Below are 21,651 nucleotides of genomic sequence, written 5' to 3' on the forward strand. Positions count from 1 at the left end.
TCCATTATGTTTCAGAGGAGAGATGAATGGTATTGTATCCATTATGAACATTTCCTTATTTAAAAGATGTTTTCCTCACAAAGCTGCAGGTCATCTGTTCTCATTTATATTCATAAATTCATAATCATTTTATCATTCTTACTATTATCAAGTAGTAGGGGATCCAAACTCATCAACTTGGAGTTTCTCTGGTTTCTGGTCTCTCTAACAAGCAGTCACCCTTGGATACCCTGAAATGCACTGGACAACTTCCTTCATTTAGGCCAGTGGTTCTCAACCTTCCTAATGCCGCGACCCTTCAATACAGTTCCTCATGTTGTGGTGACCCCCCAACCATAAAATTATTTTCGTTGCTACTTCATAACTGTAATTTTGCGACTGTTATGAATCGTAATGTAAATATCTGATATGCTATATGAGTTTTCTGATGGTCTTAGGCGACCCCTGTGAAAGGGTCGTTCGATCCCCAAAGGGGTTGCGACCCACAGGTTGAGAACCGCTGATTTAGGCAAATCCCTCGGTGGTTTTTGTGTTTTTTTTAACAACTGCAATTTATTCTCCACATATTAGCCAGTTGAATAAAAGTATTTCAAATTATGCCATTTCTTTAGGCTTAAGCCCTTCAGCTGATTCCCACTGTCCTCAGAATAAATTTAAAACTCCACTATGGACAGTCTATTACATGAAATGTCTGCCCACTCTTCAATGCCATTTCTCCATAGCCCCCAACATTTCAGCCACATGGACTTCTTGTCATATTTTAATGTATTCCAGACTTTCCATAGTACAAATATTGTCACATATTTTACTTCTTTCTCTGTCCTTCCGCTATTCAACACACACACATACCTCTCCCCACCCTTTTCATGGCTAATTCCTTTACATACTGCTGGGTCCTTTTCTATATATCATATTCTTTTTTTTTCTTTTTTTTAAATTGTTTTATTGCTTAAAGTATTACAAAGAGTATTATATATGTCTCCTTTTTTTTTTTCTCCCCTTGACCTTCCCCTAGCCTCCCATACCCTCCAGTGTCTTGTGTCCATTGGTTATGCTTATATGCATGCATACAAGTCCTTCGGTTGATCTCTTACCCACCCCCCAACCCTCCCCAGCCTTCCCGCTGTAGTTGAACTCCTGCTTCTCCTCCTTCTCCCATGCATCAGGTTCTGTGCTGAGAAGGGGAGTTAAACAAGACCCCAGAGACTAATGGAGGGAAGCATGAAACTAGGCTGGATACTAAGTAATAAAAGGGAGCACAAGACCCAGATGAAGTCCACTGTGGGGAGTGGTGGGGGGTCTGAGGGCCATCCGGAGCTTATCTAGAAGGAGTGGTGGTAGAACAGGGCTTTGAAAGATGAAAAGTCTTCACAGGTGAGAGGAGGGGACCCCAAGGGGCCTAGCTTACAGAAAACTTATATAAAAAGTATACCGTTGGCCATCTGTATATTGCTTGAATTAAAAATGTTTAATGCTCACATTTTTCACCTTAAATTTTCATACTGTGTGCTGAGAGTCAAGCAGCTCTCTCTTATCCCATGAATGTTCAGAAAGGAAAGAAGGAAACTAACATTTATTTATTGAGCACCCACAATGCCCTTGGCTAGGTCATAGCATATGCATTGTCTCATTTAGCTTCCGAAAATTTGCCAGGGAAGCATATCCCCACTTTAAAGACAGGGCAGCTGAGTTTCAGTGACATTAAGTAGTAGTAGCTGAAATGTGGCCACACAACCAGGAGGTGATAGAGCCTGAATTTGAACCTCAAGCTTTCACTTTCAAATGCAAAACCCTCAGAACCACACTGCAGTGGCCACTGATTCTTAGAATTCACGCTCAGCCTGGAGCACATATGTTGTGGTTTTTTGCCCAGGAAAGAAATTTGGGGATATGAGTGGGTTTTCTCGCTGCCATGGCTGACCTTTCCTTTGTCACTTTACCTGTTTGTCCCAGATTCAATTATGCTTATATCACAAGTTAATAAGTGAAAAAATACATAATACTTGATTTAATTAGTTCAGCAGCCAAAGACCATTTAAAAAAACAGTATTGGGGAACAAATGTCATTGCTGAAACTTCCAATCCCCTATCTTGCTGTAGTAGCTGTAAGATGCCTCAGAAATGTCCTTGAAGTATCCTTGAAGCATGGGGTCATACTCTCCAGACTGGAAAAGGGCTTGTGTTTTAGAGTGAGCACATATTATTTTAATATTTTTTAAAGTATTGGATATTTCTGAGCAAGGGAAGCCTATGTAAATGATTAGAACAAATTTCTATCTTTGTTGTTGTTGGTTTTGTGGCCTTCACATATGCATATTGATTCAAAGGAAAAGCTTGTCATTTATAAATCCATTTAAACCATTTAGCACAGTTCTTTTCCTAGAATGGATTGGATGATTGAAAACCTAGCAGATCAAAGTATGTACATATCCAAGGAGAAGTATTTCATGTTCACATTGGAAGCAATAAATTATCCCCCCCTCTTTTTTTTTTTTGCATTCGTAATTAAATCTTTCCAAATGCTAGAAAGCAGCCAGACCACTAACAATATTTGTATCATGTTCTGGGGCTTAGCTGGTTCAACCTGACTTGAAATGGAGACCATTTGTTCTAAAATGATTTCAGTGCCAAGCCAATAGGTCAGCGTTTAATGACGAAGATGCCATTCCAGCCCAGCCTCTGGTGGGGAAGCCAAAATTAATTAACTCAAGTCCCACTGTATAGAAAACAGATGCTTCTCTCCTGTTGCACAAATAAAACCTTTGAGTATAGATGTGTCCTATTTTACTCAAAGAGTAACAAGTTGGAAGTTAACATTGTACGTTTTTCACAGTGGAGCCAGCCTTGGGTAGTGATGACAGAAGCATGAATTTACATAACGAATTCCAGCAAGTGCATGGAAAAGTGAATTATCCTCTATATCTCTTATTTTGGGTCCAGGCCAGGCCTAGGAATTTAGTTTTAAATCTGGGCTGATCCAAATGCTGATCCATTTCAGAGAGACCTGGGAGTCAGTTCCAGAAAACACCAAGGTTATTTCTAATCTACAGAATCCCTGAGGACCCCTCCCAGAAGTTTACATCTGCACATGTTTGGATTCCGTTCTTGGGCCAGCTTGCAAATGGCTTATGGTTAGATTGCTCTCTAGAGGGATGTTGTTAGGTGCACTGTTTATCCGGTTATTCATCTCAGCATTCATTCAGAATTAGAATCCTTGCTTCTCCTAGACTGTGACAGACTACAAGAGGACTAATAGCTGCCTGGTTCTGATCTCTTTTTAGAATTAATGGCTGTGCGATAAAGATGTTACCAGCTCGTCATGTAACTACAAGTACAGTAAACAGAAGTTGATCATCTGATTATGTCTGGTGTTTTTCTTTCTTCTGAATGAACGTGAAATAATCCATGTTTCCTTTTCTTTCCGATAGACTGAAAATGATGAGAATGGCCAAGCAGAGAACTTTTCCCTGGACCCCCAACTGGAGAGGCAGGTGGAGACCATTCGCAACCTGGTGGACTCCTACATGTCCATCATCAACAAATGTATCCGAGACCTAATTCCAAAGACGATAATGCACCTGATGATCAATAACGTAAGTGATTAGAAACCCTCTCACTTTCACCTCAAACCCTTCCTACTATGGACATTGCTCACGTTCTCTTGAGTCTCCTTGTGAGATATTCTGGATGGTTTAAACACCTACTGCAGGTTCATTATTTTCCATGACAAGTTGTAAGTGGCTGACCAGTGAAAGAGAACTGAGGAAAGAAAATGTGAAACTCCTAGCTACAATGCTAGGGCATTCCCTATTGGATCCTAAACCTGGTTCTGCTGTAGATTCTGTTGGCCTAAGACACCTCACTGAACTTCTTTGGGTGTTTCCTCCATATGTAAAACACTACTCATAAAATGTACCTGGTTTAGGGACTTATTCCATTAGATAGTATATATGGAAGTACTATGAAAAATTTAATTATAAGAAGCTATTATGGGTGCCTATTGAAGAACTTTAATAGCCTTTATCCATATTTCAAGACTCCTTTCAAAATCATTTTCCTAAACATGACACTCCATTTGTTGTTCATGCATGCATTCCTCAACTGTCAGAAGCTCTAAGCACTCATGTGAACACTCTTGTTTTTAACTCTATCTTCACGCATACTTCTCGTGTTCAAACAAGGTTAGTGGGATGCTTTGAAGTATCAGGAGCGGGTAAGCAGTATATGGAAAACTTGGAAACTCTGAATTGTGTTCTTAAGCTTGTTCAACGGCCTGCTGTGTGACTGGATGGAAATCGTTTTGCCCGTCTGAGCTGAAGTCACTTCTAAACCCACAGTAAGAACACCAAGCTGCCTCACGGAATTGTCAGAGGACATAATGAATGGGACCATATGCCATTTTGAAAAATATAAAGTACTAAACAAATAGTCTGTGTATTTTTAAAATTGCCCTCTTAACTTTGCTTGAGCGAGTTCAGGTTGTTCTGCCATGGTATATCCAGGCCCTTGCTTATTTAAACATTTCCCTGATTGAGTATCATTTATCTTTTCACTGTTTTGCCGAGAGTCATTAGGGCCGCCATCGGTTCAAAGGCTGCTTTGCTCTGCACTGTATTCAATCATCAGCACAGGAAATAGCGTTTCCTGTCTAGAGCTACAAGAAGTAGCTGGACACAAATTAGTTAAAAGGAGAAAAAAAGACCCTATTGCAAATCTATGCCACTTTCACCTTCTCAAGAAAAACACACACGCACATACACAAAAGAAATGTGGGTAATTGCCCTGGCTGGCTCCTCCCTGATGAGCTTGCTTCCCTAGTGAAATGGCTACACCCCACCCAGCGGGCAGTAGGGAGAGCTCTGCTCAGTGTCCAAGAGGCACCTCACATAAAAGTCATGGGGATGTCCACTTCAATCAAGACACCAGGTCAAACGTTGAAGCAGAGGCTCACAGGAATATGAAAAGGTCCAAATATCACAGAATGCTGGATTCTTACGAAATTATGGTTCTCTTTGTTTGAAATCCAACATTTCATACCAATCTGAAGACAGTTTTCCATATCTAGGACACCTGCTTTTCTTTAAGTATCATTTTTACCCACTTTCTTACTATATATGTAAAAATAAGTATGGTTTTATATATTTTTTAAATTATATATATAATTTTGTATATGTAAAAAGTGTAAACACCCTCTTCTCCATGGACTCATACCCTCACGGCATCGTAGTGTGCCATCGTCTCAGCCCTTTGTGTTCGTTCCAGAGTGCCCTGCCGAGTACAAGGAACAGAGACGTGGTGAGTACCCAGCACGTGCCGCCCACGGTTGGTTTTTTATTTGATTTGAAGTGAAGAGAGCTTCAAGCGAGAGAATTAACCAAAGAATCACAACTAGAAAAGAAACACGTTGACTCCTCATTCTCAATTCCATCCACTCACCCCTGTGGCTTCTCCCAATGGCTTGGGGTGGCAAAGCTAAATGTCCTGCAAAACCAATGGTGGCCTCACACGGGTCCTCTCTTTGTGGACTGTCCCCGTGGAACGCCATACTGCGGCTTGTCGCCTCTGACATGGGCACGGCCACTCCGCCTCCCGAAAAAGAATGTGTTTCAGCCAAGTTTCCTAAGGCTCAGAGTTTGGTGGGCAGTTTCCTTTGAAAGTTTACATTAAGTGCTCTGCCACTCAAGTCTCCATATGGAATTGTTTAAGAAGTTTAAAGCCAGCAATAAATGCCTCGCCTCAGACATACTGTAAGCCTTTGTCTATTGAAATGTAGCAGCTGTTTCATTGCTTAAACATACCAGGTAACAGCGACACAAAGAAATAGCACATTTATGACGGGCGGTCACTCTGGATGGGCTGCAGTCAAAAGCAGAGTTTGGTTCAGGAATTGAAAGTGAACGCACACGTGGCACCCCATGGCCCGCGCATTTGGGCGGCCTTTTCTCTGTAGCTCCCCCACCAGAAGTTTCCCACCAGAGAATTACAAACGTGGGCCCAGCTTTGTTCTAGGAAAGTGTGTGGCAAAGTGGCACATGATGCTGGGACTGAACCCACAAAACAGCCACACGTTGGGTACTCACATTTTATAACCAATGGTGAAACTGAGGCTTTGAGAGGTTAGCTTATTCCAGATCGCACAGCTGGAGTTGGCCGAATCATGATGAAAACCCAGGTCTTCTCATTCAGTCGGATCTTCTCTCCAGTTCAGCAGCAGAAAATGCATATGGCACGGTTAGGAAAACCATAAGTCAACCTCTTCAAAGTAATGGGCTCCAAGCCCCATGGCTTACGCCTGGGGTCTCTTCCCAGAGGTCCATATGCCATGAAGATTTAATTAGGGTTTGTTGAAATACGAGAAACAATATTTTAAATCTAAATTATTTAAAACATTGTTCCTCATATTTCAACCAGACCAGATAATGCAAAATAGAAGGTGAAGGTTTTATGAAACTTTTGAAGAACCAAATATGGAATCTAGAGGCCTTTCACCCGTGGCCATGGACTGCAGCCTGGGCTCCTGGACCCTGGAGACTACAGCCCCTCTCCTGGGCGGCTGGCACTCCAGTGGAAAATGAGTAACACATGCCCTCGTTTCAAAGCTGACCATCACTTTAATGCCCATGGAGCAGAGTGTTATTTTAAATGTTCATCATGTGAGAGGAAAGTGCATCTTAAATACCAGAGCACGGATTTGTTTCCACGGGTCAAGAATTCCGCATCCTTCTGCAGAAAGAGATCCCGACCAGGCCCCGAAGGCCCCCCACCCCTGCTCCCCGACCCCCATCACTCCTCACCAGGGGTGATGCTCTTGGCTTCTTACAGTTCTGCCTGTTCTCAGACTTTGGGATCTCACAGTACAGAATCTCACAGCCATTTAGTGTCTAGTTTTTTAACACAACATGGTGTTTGTGAGTCAAAGGATGTGACTTTTTAAACAAGGAAAACATTGTTGGTCTTTAGCCAAACTAAATCCCTGGAAGACGAAGAAATGAGAGAATTGTGAGATCTCAAGGATTCACAAAATACTAACCAAGTTCCTCTCCAGACTACGCGTCCTCAGGCTGCCAGTTACGTTTTCATGTGTCTTTGTGTGAACGAGAGCCCCCGCCGTGTTCCACACTGTGGCCCTCCTGTCTAGAAACCAAGAGATTTTAAGGAAATGGTCTCCTTAGTAACTATATTGGATGAAAACTCTAGAAATGTCTCTTCTATTTGTGGAGGCTTTAAACTGGTCTCAGCTAAAGACAAAGAAGGATTAAGACCCAAAAATATTGCAGGTTGCTAGAGAAGGGTTAACGCAAGAGAGAGGAACCATATGGAACATTGCTAATGACCTCACATTCCTTTGCACCGAGGCGGACGTGTTGCAGTAGTGCCTGTTTTTCTAGCCCGTGGAGTTTGAACTGGAATGAGGTTTTGTGTGTGAGAATTCTTTTGTGAGCCATACAAAGATGTATAGGTTCTAAGGTGTTATAATTAAAAGCATAAATCTTATTTTGCATCTCACATCCAAGTAGAATCCGTGTATGTCACGTTCTGTGAGGGTATTTTCTGCACGCTGTTCCTCTGAAGCGGACCTTGGCCTCTAATTGCTGTGCAGAGCCCTTGGTTTCAGTGTTTGTCCCGTTGACATTCAGACCACTCAGAAAGTCCCTAAAGTGTCTGGAAACTCCCCTAAGTACCATCCCCCACCCCGCCCCCACCCCCTACCCCACCCCCCCGCCAACTAGCAGGAGAGAAAGGGAAGAGTCTTTCTAAAATTTTGCTTCAGTGCAAAGTAAAATGTCAACCTGTGTTCTTTATTGAACTCCATCTCTTGGTGCCTGTACTCTTGTTCTCCTGCCTCTACATGCCAGTGCCAGCTTAGCCTGTTTTCTGTAGAAGGAGTAGCTTCTGTATGCGGAGCACTGGCTACATGCTGGACATCGTGCTGGGCATTTGGTATTGATTCTTTCCCTGAATCCTTGCACAGCTCTTGAGGAAGCTACCACCATTGTCCTCAGGAAGGGAACCTGAGTCTCATAGAGGTTATTTGCCCCAAAACAGTGCGTGTTAGAGCTCAGACTCAAATTCAGAGCCATCTGACTCCAAAGCACACGTCTCTAACCACTGCACATGTTACCCTTTTCTCTCAGGCTCGTAATACTCAAATTATTCCAGAACATTGCCCAATCTCTCAGGGAGTCGGCAAGTCTTCACGTGTAACATTCTGATGTGGAAGAATTGATGCAAGGCAGATCTTTGATCAGAATGCTGAGACAGGCCCTGACTATTTTATTTCGTGGTTTGTTTGACAGTTGCTTCTTCATTCAGATCTGCTTTAAATCTGTTCTTGGAAGGACTGTCTTTTAAATTGTGTTTAATAGATTCTAAGTGATACTCCAGGAAGATGTAAAGCTTCCAAAGAGCTTAACCAACCGATGGCCAATGCCAGGAAAATCGTCTGGTTTTGAATTTGAAGTTGCACCCTCCCTTCAAGTGCACACACACCCAATAGTGGAAGATTTGTGCAAATGTCCTGATTCCTCGGGTACAAGTGAAAAAATCCTTCGGCCGAGTTGACTGTATTTCCTCTAAATCTGCCTTTTCCTTCTTGACTTCTGATTTTTCTCTCCTCCCTCTCACCCAAACCTCAACGCTGGAGTTGTCTTTGTTCCTTTCTTCCTTGTCCTTCACATCCCAAACTAGTCCAGTAGATTTTGCCTTTGCACTGTCATTTGTACATGCCTATCTTTCCTATTCCACGGCAACCCTGCTAAATTCAGCCCTTGTCATCTCACAAATGATCTACATTTATCTCCATTTGCAAATTCTTCTCCCATCACAGCCAGATTAATTTTCCTAAAGCTCTCTTTTATTGTTTCACTGACTTGCAGAAGAGCCTTCCACAGCTCCCCATTGCCAAGTGGATAAAGTTCAAACGCTTTTCCTTGGCATTAGAGGCCTTCGCATCTGGCCCCAGGTTACCTGGCCAAATTCACCTTCCCCGGCTATCACACAGAAACCTGCTCCCCCAGACTCTTGTCTGAATGCATCTCGTCCATATTCGAACCACTCTTGGTTGACAAAACATGTGCAGAGGACATTTCTTTATTTCCCAGGGAAACTGTGTTTTCATGGAATTTTCCAGTTCGTAGAATTATTTGTGTGATTAGATGCTGTAACTACAACCCAGGAATTCTGAGCATCTGACCGGTGTTCCGATGTCTGCCTGAATCTGTAACAACAGTCCAATATACCGGCCTTCGGCCTTTCCTGGAGAAATTCAGTGACTCCAGATAAGTGTCAGTGTTCTCATTAAAGGAGAAACCCAACAATCCAAGTGGGTTTATTTTTCTAGGCTTATGTTAATAGGCGTATTGCTACACCACTCTAAAATGATGGTGCTTACACATCAACGGTCCTTTCTAAGCACCCAAAGTGGGGGTAGATTTGGGGTTCGACTTAATGTGTGGCTTTGGGAAAGTCACTTAAAGTTCTCTGAACATCAGTTTCTTCATCTCCAAAATTGGGATAATAATACATTTCCTAAGTTTGAGGTGAGAACCAAGTCAGGTAACTTGTAAAGGCACCTGGGACACACCATATGTCATCAGTTCTCACCTTCACTTTTTCCACAGTTAATATTTCTGACATGGAGACACCTGTGACATTCAGTGGCATCTGGCATTCTGTCATAGTTTCCCCCCACCTCCCACCCCCCATATATTTTTATTGATTTCAGAGAGGAAAGGAGAAGGAGAGAGATAGAAACATCAACAATGAGAGAGAATCATTGATCAGCTGCCTCCTGCATGTCCCACATTGGGAACTGAGCCCGCAACCCAGGCATGTACCCTTGACCAGAATCGAACCCGGGACCATTCAGTCCACAGGCCGACGCTCTATCCACGGAACCAAACCAGCTAGGGCCATTCTGTTATAGTTTCAATTGGTGATGATTTTCTCTTTCTTCGTGGCACAAATATATTAGTGGTGTGTCTTAAATCCAGTTGTATCTTGGATTTGATGAGATGTGGTTGGTTCTCTCTCCCTCAGAGCTGTGCCTCATGTGGAGTGTCCATACTTTAGTCTGTTCACATCTATCTGTTAACCTGTATCAGTCCTCATCACTGTTAAGTAGCTTCTATGATTAACCTCTAGAAAGCAGAGAACATATCATTTTTTTGCATAATTATATAAAGTGCTGTATTTAACAAATATTGACTTATTGATGGTAATTCCACTTTCGAGAGCACATTGAAACCTAGGGTCTTCTGAGTATTTCAGTGATTTTGGTAAAAGCTGGGTCAAGGACTGGGAATACTGAGGAATGGATAACCTGTGTTAGGACATCAGTTTCTTTATGTCATTGTTTCCTGTGGAAGATGCTGCTGCTTACCCTCTCGTCCCTAAGCCAAGCAGCCTCAGACCATTGTGGGGAAGCTGCCTCAGACGCAGGCCCTCTCATCTGAGAGACCAGGTCCTCTCTGCAGATGCCAGGGATTGGCCCTCTTTTCAACGAATCTGTGTCATGTTTTCCTTTCATGTTAATAGCCTCTACGTCAGTGGTTCTCAACCTGTGGGTCGAGACCCTTTGGCAGTCGAACGACCCTTTCACAGGGGTCGCCTAAGACCATCCTGCATATCAGATATTTACATTACGATTCATAACAGTAGCAACATGACAGTTATGAAGTAGCAACGAAAATAATTTTATGGTTGGGTCACAACATGAGGAACTGTATTTAAAGGGCCAGAAGGTTGAGAACCACTGCCTACGTGAAGGATTGGGAGGAGGATGAAGAAAACGGGAATGAACAGATGCACACTGCAGCCCTTTTCCCAGAGTGGCCGTTTGCAGACTCTGTCCACAGTCTCTGGCCCAGTATCTACCGTCCAACCACTCACTCATTCCCTTCTTACTTTTTTGTGGTGACCCGACAGGTGAAGGATTTTATAAACTCAGAGCTCCTAGCACAGTTATATTCCTCAGAGGACCAGAACACTCTGATGGAGGAGTCGGCGGAGCAGGCCCAACGCCGGGATGAAATGCTTCACATGTACCAGGCCCTTAAAGAAGCCCTCGTGATCATTGGCGACATCAACACGGCCACCACATTCATCCCTGCCCCGCCGCCCGTGGACGACTCCTGGATACAGCACACTCGCAGGTAGGAAGTTGGCTCACGCACCCTGAGGCCTGCCAGGCTGGGGCAGTGCCATTTACTGGGAGTACTCCCCTGAAACTCTTTAGAAAAAAAGAGGAACAAATATTTAAGTTCAGCAGTGAGAGATAGGGTCAGGTCATCCCAACTCCTGTCAGAAACAAGCACAATGCATCAGCACAGTGGAATGTTACACAGCCAGTAAAAAGTAAGACGGGTCTATAGATACTGAAATGAAAAGGTAGTCAAGTTCCAATGAAGCTTAAATAAAAGTAATTTATATAGAGAGAGAGAAACTACTGTAGAATATAGTTACAAAGAAACTACTATTGGCTGACTCTGTGGAGTGAAGGGGTGAGGGAGGGAAACTTCCCCTACCCTTTACCTCCTTATTATACCTTTAAACACTCCTAACATTGATCTGAGTTTCTCAGCCAAAAAATAATTTTTAAAAAGCCATCAGGAAGTTACAAAATGTGTTTTTAAGATGCAGAGAGAACGTAGGAGTGGTAAACCGTTGGTCTCTTTCCCAGGTCGCCCCCTCCGAGCCCCACCACCCAAAGGAGGCCGACACTGAGCACCCCCCTGGCTCGGCCTGGGTCTGGCCGAGGGCCCCCTCCTGCCATCCCGTCCCCAGGACCCCACTCAGGGGCTCCCCCAGTTCCATTCCGGCCGGGCCCATTGCCGCCCTTCCCCAACAGCAACGACACATACGGAGCCCCTCCGCAGGTCCCCTCTCGGCCCACCAGGGCCCCTCCCAGTGTCCCCAGGTAAGTGTACTGCGCAGAAGACAGTGTGGGGTGCTCTTTGGTTCTCTTTTCGTAGCACAACAGACAAAAGTTACTTGAAAAAGAAAATTGCAAAGATAGTATCATACACGTTTGCAGTTTTCACCTGGGAGGGGAATCCTGGGGAATTGCTGAGTTTTACACCATTTAAAAACCAAAATGTGGTCTAAACCTCTCCTTTATCAACTGGCACAAACTGAAGGGGTCCCAAGGAAACTGGGTCGAAAAGATTGACATTTTGGCAGCTGTTTGTAGAAATGGAAAGCTTTGAAATGAAAGAGCCATGGCTGGGCTGAGGCAAGCTGTGTGCTCCAAGGTCGTGAACCTATCACCAGCTAAGTCCTCACCTTCTCTGTTACCAAAGGAATTCCCCAAAACCACTGACTTCAAGGATTATTATCCATCTGCCCTCTGAACTATAACCCTTAAGCCCAAATATCATTAACATTAATGTAGGCAGCATAAAAATCCGCTGGTTAGTCTGTAATTATTTTAAACTAGCATAGAAATTTTACATAGGCATGGTGCTTGCTGTATGCAGTCGTTCCCCCCACACACCATATAAGAGACAGAACACTGTACATTTAAATTAGACATTTTGGCACTTATAAGCAGATTTTTGCCTCAATTGTAAAACAAAATAGCTGGCAAATAAATGGAGCCTGAAACATGTATATAGTTAAAGCTAGATTCTCACCTTCTTACATTTACAATCAAAATATGTGCAATATGTATAATTAGAGATTTATAAAATAGAAGGAATTAGATTTTTAAGAATAATAACACATTTTAAAAGGAAAGAAAATTAGCTCATATAGAAAGTTCATTTTTAAAAATTCAGTTCAGAGGATTAAAATATGTGTATGTGCCATGAAGGAAAACTTGACTAGACATTTAGCAGAAGGGACTTCCACCCACCCAGGAAACCTGAGTCCCCTCCCGCTCTGATTACCATGACTACATTTATTGGGATCTTCAGGGGGCCAGGTGCCATGAAGACACAGGCCTCTGAAACTAGTAAACCCAGGCTCCTGGAGCAGGAATGGTCGGGATGTGGAGTCACCCTTGCTCTGCCACAGACCGTGGGCAACTCACCTAACACTGAGCAGCACATCCTCATCTAGGAAACGGGGGACACATTCAGCAGGCTGTTGCCCACGTCATGTGAGATGAGGTGTTTGAAAGAGCCCGGGAAACCGCTCTTATGGGAACGTTGTTACCATTATCATCATTCTGGTCCCAATCAAAGAGGATATAACACTCTTAAACCTATAATTTTTTTTTCTAAACTCAATAAAGTTGGCTTATTATTTTTTTGGAACTGAACTAAATTCTAGTCATCGCATGAATAACAATAGCTAATGTTTCATGTGCTCTCAATAGATCGAGGCTCTGCCCTCATTGCTTTGCGACTGCATTTGGGTTTAACACAACAAACCCAATGAGATGGGTCATTATCCATTTTGCAGAGGTGGCACAGAGGTTAAGCAACATGCCCCAGAATGCTCCCCCAGGCCCTGGAGGAGCTGGGCTCCGATCCCCAGCAGTCTGCCTGCAGAGCCCCGGCCCCCAACCGCAGCACCAAGGGATTCTCAGCCCCGACACTGCTGACATGTTTAGCGGCACCCTGGACTCTTCCCACGAGATGTCAGTTGCCCTCCCCGAGTGTGACTACTAAAAATGTCTCTGGACATCCCCAATGCCAGGGGTGAGGAGCAGAGAGCACCCCCTCACTGCCTGAGAAGCTCTGCCCTGCAGGATCCACTAGCCTCTCCCGTGCACGTGAGAAAACATCCACGTTAGTGCCGAGCCTCCTACAGGCCAGATTAAACTAATGTTTTAGGGAGCCTCAGATTGACTGGAACAGCGCCTGTCGTTGTGCGAGGAAGGTTTGGAGACCACTGGGGACTGAGGGCTGGGGTGGGAAGGCGGGGGCCCCATTCAAGCGCCTGGAGCCGGCCATCTTATCTGTTGAGCTACAGGAGGGAACCAGAGCGACCTGGTGCTGCCTGTCCCCCGACGAAAATGCATGACTTTGCCTGCACGCTTGGTTGCCTTGGCCCCTGCTGCAGAGAAGCTAGCATGCCAGTGCCCTTCAGACATACTGTGCCATGCTTGATGGGGTGGGGTCGCCCTGGGTGTTTCCGAGCTCGCTCACAGGAGGCGGCGGCAGGAATCTGCATGTGCCTGTGCGGTTTTCTCCCAGCTGGAGGGAGGGGACACCAGGTTTCATGCGTCTGCGTTTGGGCATTTATAGGACAGCAGTTGTGTTATTCAAAATTTCTAGAGTATTCTTAAGTTGGAGACAGACTTAACTCGATCTGGCCTTGCAGAATCTCCAATGTGAAAGAGGAGAAAGAGTTCACAGTGTAAGAGGAAAGGGGGGTGTTTTGTGCTGAGCCCTCAAGTTCGGGCCAGTTAGGGGCGTTGGGACAGAAATCCTTGGGGAGGGGCCGGGTACCTGAGAGAGAGCAAGAATGACTCTGTCAGGATCCGTCTGCCTATTCAAGTTTAGCTTAAGATGGAGAATTCTGACCACATAGAGTCTGTTTTTAATAAAAGCCAGAGTAGGAATCCTACCAAATGCAAGCCAGAAATGGGGTTTAAGACTTCAAAAAAAAGAAAGAGAAAAAGAAAGACAGACAAAGATGAAAGAGAGAAAAAAAGAAAGGAAGAAAGAAAGGAAGAAAGAAAGAAAGAAGTTGAGGGAAGCTCTTGTTGAATTTTCACCTTGTTCTGTTTATTTATAGTCTCTTTGCCCTCCCTGATTTGCCTACATTTTTTCTATGAAAAACTTTAAAAAGCTGAAATGCCATTATCCATCATCTCCAGGAAGACAGCCCTTCACTTTATGAGAAGGAAGTTTGATTCCCCCAACCCCCACCCCCACCCCAGTTCTTTGCTTTCTTAAGGGCCCTTTCTCCTCTTTTATCTGAAACCAGAAACTCATAAAATGACAGGACAGCATGGGCAGTGTCCCGCCGGCTTGGGGGGGGAGGGGGCAGCGGGGGATTGGGGGGACTTAAGATCACAAAGGCCATACCTGAATCATTGGGCATGTGCCTGTGCAGTTTTCTTCTGGATAATTCCCGACTTCATTAGCAAGTTATGATCTTGCCTTTTAAGAGCCTATACACTTTTATTTTAACCCAATTCAAAGGTAATGAAAGCACATGAATTGTACAGAAACCAGGAGCCTTCTGCTTAAAAAAAAAAAAAAGAAGAAGAAGAAGAAGGAAAAAATATGATTCTATCTTTCTATTGCCATGTAAAGACAGAGGGAAGACAGAGGCTGGTGGAGTCACTTTTGGCCCAGCTCTTCTCAGCTGCTCAAGCTGTTCTGGTTCATATGCACGGAGCCTTTCGGGGAGGGAGCTGGAAATATTACAAACTACACGCCTGTTTTAATTAATTCCACCTGAACTTGGGGAGTGTCTCGGTCCCAGAGAGACTCACCAGCACGGATACTTCTGTCATTAGTAACTTGAGTTTCACAAATCCGATGTGTGGGACATTTTCTGTTGCCAGAGTATGTGGGTCGCCCCTCTCGCCCCACACAACCTCTGTGGAGGGGCTGAACCTGTTGGACAATCCCAGCCAGTCGTGTCCTTGCTCAGCAAGATGATCTTAAACATACACCACCACCTGGTGAGGGGTCCTGTTCTCTTACTTGAAGCTCCGAACTCTGCATCATGCACTAACTTTAGGGCCGATGTAGCTATTTTCAGTTACAACTTGGTAAAATTAAGTAATTGAGAATCACAGCCTTGGCCATGAACAGAACAAATGAACTGAATCGGAGTGTTTTCCCTGGCAACAGCCGATTCTGGCGTTATTTCACGCATTTGTCTTCTCCCCTTTCCTTGGGCTGAGCTATTTTGCAACCGTCAGAGGGGGGATCAGAATGGGAGGAAGGGTCTCTATCCAAGGAAAAGCAGACCTCACCACTCAGTCTTCTGTTTTTAAAAAGGTTGAAAAATACAAGTATTGTCTTGTAACCACCCTCCTCACCAAGGCTGGTGGTGTCTTCTGAAAATGGCAAAACTGAATCATAGGCAAGAATGTGGCTTTTCCTCCAGCTCGTCCACATGACAGTAACACAACATAGGAACCAAGAAATGCTCCACTGAAAGTCTCTGGCGAGGCCCCACGAGGACACTGGCATCCTGTGCCGCATGATGGCCCCGGGGTGACCTCCAGATTACCCCAGGGTTTCCCACGTATGTCCTCTCATTTAGGCGGTTTCCTTGATTCTGCAGAGCACACATTGAGCCCCACCACAGTCCCACATTCTCAGTAACTCACCACTAAACCAATCATGGCACACGATACAGAAATCCCTCTACACAAAGACAGTCTGTGCACTCACGTTCTGTTCTTACGGAGATCAAAGCCATTTGGTTCTCTTGACCGTTTAGTTCATTCCTACTATAAACATTTGACCTGCTTGCCCCGATGGGCTATAATTCCTTCACGTATTTCATATGTTGATTTGATTGACAGTTAACACAGAGTCCCTTTCACTTATGGGTAAGGTCTCCTTGTTTTGCTTTGTTATTTCAGCCAGTCCCCCAAAGTGTGAGTAAAGACAAACTCACAATTCTTATGAGTGTCTTTGCATCCCTAACATCAAGGTTTGGTGCCATGAAGGATGAAGCAGCTGAACCTTGAAGTCGGGGGCACAGGGCCCACGGACAGTTAAGCGACTCGTGTGACTAGCCTGTGTCTGACTCCCCCGAGCCATGTCCTGGGAACGTCCCGCCTTGCTCTCTCCTCAGCAGCCCTGTAAGAGTGTGACTCCTCTTAGCAGCTGGGTGCTATTTGGACAGATGATGAACTCGTCTTGTGATTTCCCATCTCAGCCACGCATGGGCTTTCTGTTTTCCCCACCGTCCTTCCCCTTTAAAGAACAAATAAATAAATTCATGATTAGGAATTTGGATTTTTTTCAGGGAACAGTTTTTATTTTTAGCAACTGGCTTCAAAAGTCAAAAAAAAAAAGTCCTTTTTTAAAAAAGGTATGATTGCCCAGAATAAAATCAACTCTGAGGTATTCTTCCTGATTCTTAATATTTCAGGCATCTCCTGAGGCTACTGTGTTCCAAAATTTGTTACTGAAATCCCCAGCGTAATTAATAACTCATTGCAGGTTTAACATGAGTTGTCATGGTGCTTAATATATTTTGATGAAAACAGAAATTTGGCCACAAGCTGTTCACTAAAGAAAATGTCCAATTTTGTTTCAGCCCCTCAATTAACTATCCCATCAAACTCCTTCTAGTTCCACGGTGACTGTGGTTGTAACATGATAGTTCACTGAGGAGGATCAATGGGTAATGTCGGAATGCTTCATTCTTCGGGTCTCGGTTTCAATCTGGTCTCAGTGAAGTAGGTGGTCTCCTCCTTGGGTCTAGCAACTTGCATCTACGCAGATGTCTCCAATCTGCCACAGCTCAGAAGGATGGGTTCTGTGTAGACGAGGCCCAGGAACAGAACTGCAAGTGTTCCGAGGGCCAGAATTTGGGAGCTTTGCGTGTATGTCAAGGGAGGCTTCTGATTAGGCCTTTCTGTTTGCAGTGTGTCCTTTATCTCACTTTCCCAATCACCCAAGGTTGCAGGAGAGCAAGAAAGGAAGGAAAATAAGAAAGGATCTGCAGGAAGCAAAGTACAGGCAACACCAGTACCGGCAGACAGCAGTAACATTGCACAGGATGTCGCTGGTGGCCCAGTGGTGGCTGGCATTGAGTTAACCAGATACAACTGCTTCCTCGTCCCAGGACAGATCGCAGCAAATCGCCCTGGCATTGTCCCTTTGGGGCCCTAAATTGCTAAGCTTCAACCACTGCAGACAAAGCCTTTCTGAGTCTCAGGGTGCCCAGCTCTGGCCTAGGTTTCACCAGATTGATAAGAGGAAGACAGCCAGGGTGGGAGCCGGGCCATCAGCCACTGACCAGTGAAAAATGCCCAAAATGATTATTCTTCCTCAAGCCAGTCAGCAGCAGACTGCCCCCATCAGCATCTGCCGACTGTTCCTATATACAAGTTGATGTCAGCTCAAAGGAAAAAAAAAAGAGAGATAACTCTACCCAATGTCAGCAGACAACACAAGCTTGAGCTGGCTTTATCGCTGCCCCCTTTTGTCTCCCTCACTGCAGGAAAATAATGCTTTTCCAGGAAACCTTCACGTGTGGGCAGTCACGGGTAGACGGCATGTTTTTCCATGTCTTCCCGGTTTCATGGCACAACACAGTTCCTGGCTTTTTTTCACCTTTAAATTTTACCCAAGCAGCAAATTACCAGAAGGAGCTGCTGGGTCCTTTTTCCTTCCCTCTGACTTATCTTAGACGTGGACTTGAGGTTCCCGGAGTTGCTTTCGCCGATTAACAGCCAGGAAAGTGAGTGTGAAGATAGAAGTGCTGGTTCTTCCCTCAGAATGTGCTTTGAGCGCCAGCCTCCCGCACTGTGAGGAAAGAGCTGAGGATTTAGCTGAGGGCTCCAAGGCTGCTGTCTGCTTGTCATTTCTGTGTTGCTGCCTAAACATAGGATTCTAAAATGCCTGACACTGAAATCCTTTAGTTTACCCAGGCCCCAGAGTATTGTAGCCTTTGTCTGGGGGAAACCTCCAAATCTAAACACATATTTATACCCTTTAGTTGCCAAATGAAATCCATCTGCCTTACCAAATGCTGTTGCCAAAAGAATATTACACTTCGGGTCTGGCCAGTATTCTTAACTGCGGGGGAAAGGGACGGTGTTGGAAGGGCCTCGGGTTTGAGAGAATCTGCCTGTGTGTTTTTTGATGCCGCATTACTGGTATTCAGAGGAAGTTTAGGTCATATGGCAACTCTGACCAAAAATAGGAGAAATTCTCCATGGGACGGAGTCTGAAGCCTCAAGGTATTTGGGCAGGCCTCCCTGTGGCGTGGGACTTGCTTTCCCTCCACTGCTTTTTCAGCCATCAGAGCCACATGATAGACACAACCGCAAATAACAAGTGCTCTAATTTCTGGAAGGACTTTCTAACTGTTCCCATAAACACGAGGAAATGTCCACCCTGCTTTCCAGTCAGAATTATCAGCTCGCAGGAAGGGTTCAAAGAGCACACGTCCCGTCCAGGGAGCATGCTTAGTCAGTATGGTAAGTGCAGGATGAGCCCTCAGTCCCTCATCCTCAGTGGCAAGGCCAGGCCTTCTTGGCTTGAGAAGTTCACAATCCCCAATCTTTCTAAAGTTGACATTGCCCTTTAAACACAGAAAAATAGGATAAGGTGTAAATACTTTTCTCACTGCTCTTCTCAGAACCCAGTAAGTGTGCAGGTTAATATAAAATCTAGAAATAAGCTTCATTCCTTCCCCCATTTTGTGTGTGGGAGGGTGAATGGACCAACTGAGAGGGGGAGTGAGGTGAAGATGTGGATAGTTACCAACTAGATAAACCATCACCAGTGAATCCCCAAGTTTCTATGGCAATTTTTAAAAACCAAGAGGGAGCCCTAACCGGTTTGGCTCAGTGGATAGAGCGTCGGCCTGCGGACTGAAAGGTCCCAGGTTCGATTCCGGTCAAGGGCATGTACCTTGGTTGCGGGCACATCCCCAGTAGGAGGTGTGCAGGAGGCAGCTGATCAATGTTTCTCTCTCATCGATGTTTCTAACTCTCTATCCTTCTCCCTTCCTCTCTGTAAAAAAATCAATAAAATATATTTTAAAAAATTAAAAAAAAAAAAAACAAGAGGGAGTGAGATGGTGTGAGAAGACATCAGGTGGCTTTTAATATGACATAGAAAATGAACTTATTTTACAATCAAAGACCCCCGTTGCCTTCACTATGTGAAGACTGCCTCCATTTAGTTTCAGACTTCCATGAGGCAGCTTTGATTAAATGTATTTTGGTCCATATATAGGGCATTCTTCTAAAATGAGACCTCTTAGAGTAGGAGATGAGAAAGACTTTTACGGGTACTTTGCCACCCAGAGACACTAAAATGAAAGTAGTCCCCTTGGCAATGGATATTTATGTAAGATATATTCTGGACCATGTGTATTTTTAAAGCTTAAATATCAGGATCATTCTCAAAGTCAATTTTAAGAGTGAATGAAAGTTTCCCCTTGAATAAATCTCCGCTTAGTGTCACGTTCAAGGGCCTTAGCCAGAAGTCAGCCCACTTGCTCTCCCTTCAGACCATGGATGAGAAGCTATAAAAACTCTGGAAAAGGTCTACTGATTTCTAAAACAACTAGAATTTAATTTTGCTGTTTAGTAGTGTTGGAAAATATTTTAATAACTAAAATAATAAAACTTCATGGGAAGCCAATTCTACCTTAATTATCACCTCGGGGTGGAAAATTAAGGAAATATTAGTCAATGTGTTAACTAGAGAAACCACTGCCATAATTTGCCTCCTCCACATATCTGGGTCTAAAGTCAAAATAAAGCCACATACCATTTGGGGCGGGGGGGGGAGCAAGCGTGGAGTTTTAGCTTTAACAGCAGTAGTATCAGAGCATTCAGGACATAAGTTCATGGGCCAGAAACACCCCAGTGGCTCATCAATGCCCTTCCATAATTTAAATGCCTACGGTTTAGGAAACTGTAATGAGGAATGTTGATTTGTTTTAATATTTCAATACCCTCATTACTATCATAACACTTAGTACTTGAAAACTAATAAAAATATTGAAAGCTCAATTTACAACACCAGCATCTTTGAATAAACAGGTTGAAATAGTGTTTCTCACTTTTGCTTGAAACATTGTGGGATTGATTACATCCTAAAGGTTTCCTTCTTTTTAAATGTTCTCGCCTCCTCACACTCAGAACCTTCTCTCCTTATGCGGCTATTTGATATCTGTTGTTCACTCATAGTCATCCAGGTGACTGAGCAGGAATGCACACTCATGCCAATAACCATTGTTACTATCGTTCCAAAATCCCCTTCCTTGTAGAGCAAGGCATCTCAGAACCATATTCCTAAAAGCCACAAGGAAGCTTTACAATTTATGAATACTTCCAACATCTTCCCCAGACTGTTCAGTTTTTAGTTAAAATGTTGTTTTTATCATTAAAGTTTGATTTCCTGGGGGTTTTTCCCCTATGGATCTCATTCCACTCTGTCCAAGTGCCTTCTGAGATGTAAAAATACGTAGCTAGAATAATGAAGGTAGCACCGACCATCGTCTCCAGTTCAGAAAGCAGCGTTAAACCGGAAAAGCAAGGTTTTGGACCATCCCTCCATTCTGTATTCTCTCTGCTCAGGACCCCAGCCCTTCCCACTTCCCATGACTCGCAGTCAGGCCCACACCCCATCATTTAGGACAGTCTGCCTTTGGTTACTTAGGAGGGACACCTGCCTGCTCGCTGTGTTTGGCAGGCCGGCAAGATGAGGTAATCATCAGAAGAAAATGTTCTGGGTCTTTGGCCTCAACCACATACAACATTATTCAAAAGCGTTTTCTGGGAGTGGGGCTGCAGTGGCTTTGAGATCCCCTGGTGGCACATTCTGTAGGAGGATGGAGGAACAACGCTGTCAACGTTTCTGATCCCTTGGAGAATAATGGAGATGGAAATTCCATCTGCCTTTGCCTTTCCTTTCAGCGATGTTTACAGACAGATGAGAGCCTTTCGTTTGTAAACATTGTGGCTTTCCTCTCTCCGTCCAAGTCCCGCCATCGTCTTTAAGCTTGGCTCCCGGCTCCCTTGTTCCTGAGAGCAGTGAGTTC

At 44.3% G+C, this 21,651-nt stretch overlaps 1 protein-coding gene across 8 annotated transcripts in view; it reads left to right on the top strand.

Moving 5' to 3' along the window:
• DNM3 (dynamin 3) overlaps nucleotides 1-21,651 on the top strand; it is a 379,551-nt gene that overhangs the window by 339,218 nt on the left and 18,682 nt on the right. For 5 of the 8 annotated variants that reach the window (XM_070395789.1, XM_070395787.1, XM_070395785.1 and 2 more), the window contains 3 exons: nucleotides 3,429-3,593; nucleotides 10,927-11,153; nucleotides 11,681-11,917. In XM_070395789.1, coding sequence (XP_070251890.1) covers nucleotides 3,429-3,593; nucleotides 10,927-11,153; nucleotides 11,681-11,917 — 629 coding nt within the window. Of the gene's footprint in view, nucleotides 1-3,428; nucleotides 3,594-10,926; nucleotides 11,154-11,680; nucleotides 11,918-16,569; nucleotides 16,868-21,651 lie in introns of those variants that run through there. The other 3 variants (XM_070395788.1, XM_070395790.1, XM_070395791.1) reach the window with 2 other exon arrangements.

The sequence above is a fragment of the Myotis yumanensis genome, unplaced genomic scaffold, assembly GCF_028538775.1.
Source record: "Myotis yumanensis isolate MYYU_CA2020_CCGP unplaced genomic scaffold, mMyoYum1.0.hap1 SCAF_17, whole genome shotgun sequence".
Classification (NCBI taxonomy): Eukaryota; Metazoa; Chordata; class Mammalia; order Chiroptera; family Vespertilionidae; genus Myotis; species Myotis yumanensis.